General features: G+C 37.9%; 1 protein-coding gene across 1 annotated transcript; it reads right to left on the reverse strand.

The window, feature by feature from the left end:
• Positions 1–164: 164 nt before the first annotated feature.
• LOC107475442 (CBL-interacting serine/threonine-protein kinase 11) lies at positions 165–1,757 on the reverse strand. The gene has a single exon (XM_016095076.3). It carries the CDS (start codon positions 1,476–1,478, stop codon positions 204–206), a length of 1,275 nt encoding a protein of 424 aa, XP_015950562.1. The 5' UTR covers positions 1,479–1,757; the 3' UTR covers positions 165–203.
• Between the last annotated feature and the right edge of the window lie 891 nt (positions 1,758–2,648).

Here is a 2,648-nt window from a genome sequence, read left to right on the forward strand (position 1 = left end):
TTTAAAAAAAAAAAAACTTACAAGATTAAGCGTATTATCTTTTAGTATGTTATTAATTCAATATTGAAATCTATATTAAAATTGAATGTTATACAACAATTAACTAAACTAATTAATAGTGTAATCACCATAGTAAATTAAAATTAACCAAGAGCTAATATATATTAAACTTGAATGTTATCAAATATTATTATTTGGGATCATCAACGGAGAGCCAATTCAAGAAGTAAAGGTTTCAACCTAGTCCTCCAAAAATTCCCACCTCCCACTTTTTTCTCTTTTCTTTTGACCTCAATAACCACCAATTCATTCATTAATCTATAAATCCTAACAGCAATAACATAATTACCATCTAACCCCTCTAACCTCACACCTGCACAAGCATTTTCGTCTTTTTCCACTCTCACCCTTTCCATCTTAGCCCCCATTATTTTCACCCTCTCCAATATACTTTCGGGTTCCTCTTTAGAAACAAACCGCTCCACGCAATTCAAATACTCCGAGTGGGTCAGCAAACCCGAAATGTCAAATCCGGATGAGAATGAAATCAAATCAAATGCGTTCAAATCCTTCAGCATCACATGGTCTTCATCCAACTCGGGCACCACTCGGGTCGGATACTTGTATCCGCCCCGACAAAACCACGGATCCTTCAAAATCTCGTCGATAGTAATTCTCGTCTCTGGATCCCTATCTAACAACCTGGAGACAAAGCGTTTAAAATCACAAGAGACCCACTTAGGATACCGAAACTGCCCTCGATAAATCTTTCGGTACAAAATGGTAATATTGTAATCATTGAAGGGTAAATACCCCGCAACAATAGTGAATAAAATAACACCACATGACCAAATATCAACGCTTCCTCCGCGGTAGCCTTTTTTCGCGAGAATCTCAGGTGCCACGTAAGCAGGAGTACCGCAAATTGTGTGTAACAAACCGTCTGGCCCGAACTGACTCCGACCCGCACTCAGCCCGAAATCCGTCACCTTCAGGTCCATATTCTCGTCGACGAGGAGGTTCTCAAGCTTGAGGTCGCGGTGGAAGACGCCGTGAGAGTGGCAGTACGCGACGGCGGAGATCAGCTGCTGGAAGTATCTTCTGGCGAGATTCTCCGTCATCCTTCCGGCGGAGGAGACACGGCGCAGAAGCTCGCCACCGGCAGCGTACTCCATGACGTAGTAAATCTTCGCCTTCGTGGCAAGTACCTCAAAGAGCCTCACGGTGTGCGGGTGGTGCATCCGGCGCATGATAGAAATTTCGCGCTCGATTTGCTCCGCGTAACCGTCTGTAGTGCTGAGCTGGCGCTTGCTAACGGCCTTAACCGCCACGCTCTCGCCAGTATCGACGCGCCGAGCGTGGTACACCTTTGCTGACGCGCCTACTCCAGCCAATTCCAGCATCTCATATTTGCCGAACAAAACGACGCCGTTTGACGCAGATGCTTCCATGAACGTGTCATTTTGTGTCCCCGGCATGTTTATTTTTAAAGAAGAGAAGATGAAATTAAGATGAGAAAAATGAAAGAAATAATAATAAGAAGAAAAATAATAATAGGGTTGATGAGAATTTAGAGATTGATAATCGTGGAAGTGAATGTTGGGTTATGTGTGAAGCAAAGCTAAGGTTTCTTTGGTTACAAGTATTATTATTGTTACTAATGCTTAAGTGATGGTGAGAAATTAAGGGAGAGAAGCAAGAAGCCATGAACTGTTTGGTGAAGAATTTGACGGTAGAGTGGTGTGTGGGTGCATGGTATATATGTACGAATGAATTGGTGATACTGCTGATGTCATAATTTATATGACAGTTCTATTTGGTACACAACAAAAAATCTGAATAACGTGAATCATGAACCGATTTTTTGGCCCACCGATAAAAAAAAGTTAATTCAAATTAAATAACAAAAAAATCTTTTATCTTATTTTTTTAAATTTTAACTATCTACTGCTGTTATTGATTTTAAAATTTTAAATTGTTAATTTTTAAATTTTAAAATTTATTAATAATTATTTAATTAATTAAAAATCTAAATTTTAAATTTTAATTTTATTTTTTTTACCATTGTTCATATTGTTAGCTATATATTATTTACCTATACTTTTTTTTTTTATCTGAATGATTAATTTTTAATTGGAAAAATAATGAGAAGGGAACGTGTGAGTGGTCCTGCATGTAGTGAAAGTGATAAGGGCATGGTAAATTATATTTATGAGGAAGATTCTAGTAAGAACAAGAATTATAAAACATCGTCCTTGTTTGAATTATATATATTTCTTTTACCGTAAGTCAATATAGCATTGTATGTACGGAGGATTTTCGAAATGGCAGGCGTACACGGCTTAAATATCTTAAATTGGTGATTAGATTAGATTTGCCAATTAATATGAATTGAAGATTATTGTTGACATGGCTTTCATTTGAATCATTTGGAATTTTAATTTGTTCAGACATACATAAGCCAGATTGTAATTAATGTTATACATTGGACCATGCATTGTGTGCCGTGAAAAACATGGAACGATGTAAAGAGGGGAACGTGTAGGGTCAGAGTTTGTGTCTGAGTGAGAGAAGACATAGGAGGGACTAAACGCCTAAACTGAACCTATGGTGAAGATAGGAGAAGTCATGCAAGTGCAATCTTACAT

The sequence above is a fragment of the Arachis duranensis genome, chromosome 2 (assembly GCF_000817695.3).
Source record: "Arachis duranensis cultivar V14167 chromosome 2, aradu.V14167.gnm2.J7QH, whole genome shotgun sequence".
Lineage (NCBI taxonomy): Eukaryota > Viridiplantae > Streptophyta > Magnoliopsida > Fabales > Fabaceae > Arachis > Arachis duranensis.

What these genes read in the sequence shown, in the direction of transcription:
- LOC107475442 (XM_016095076.3), bottom strand. Translation starts at nt 1,478, where the DNA reads ATGCCGGGGACACAAAATGACACGTTCATGGAAGCATCTGCGTCAAAC.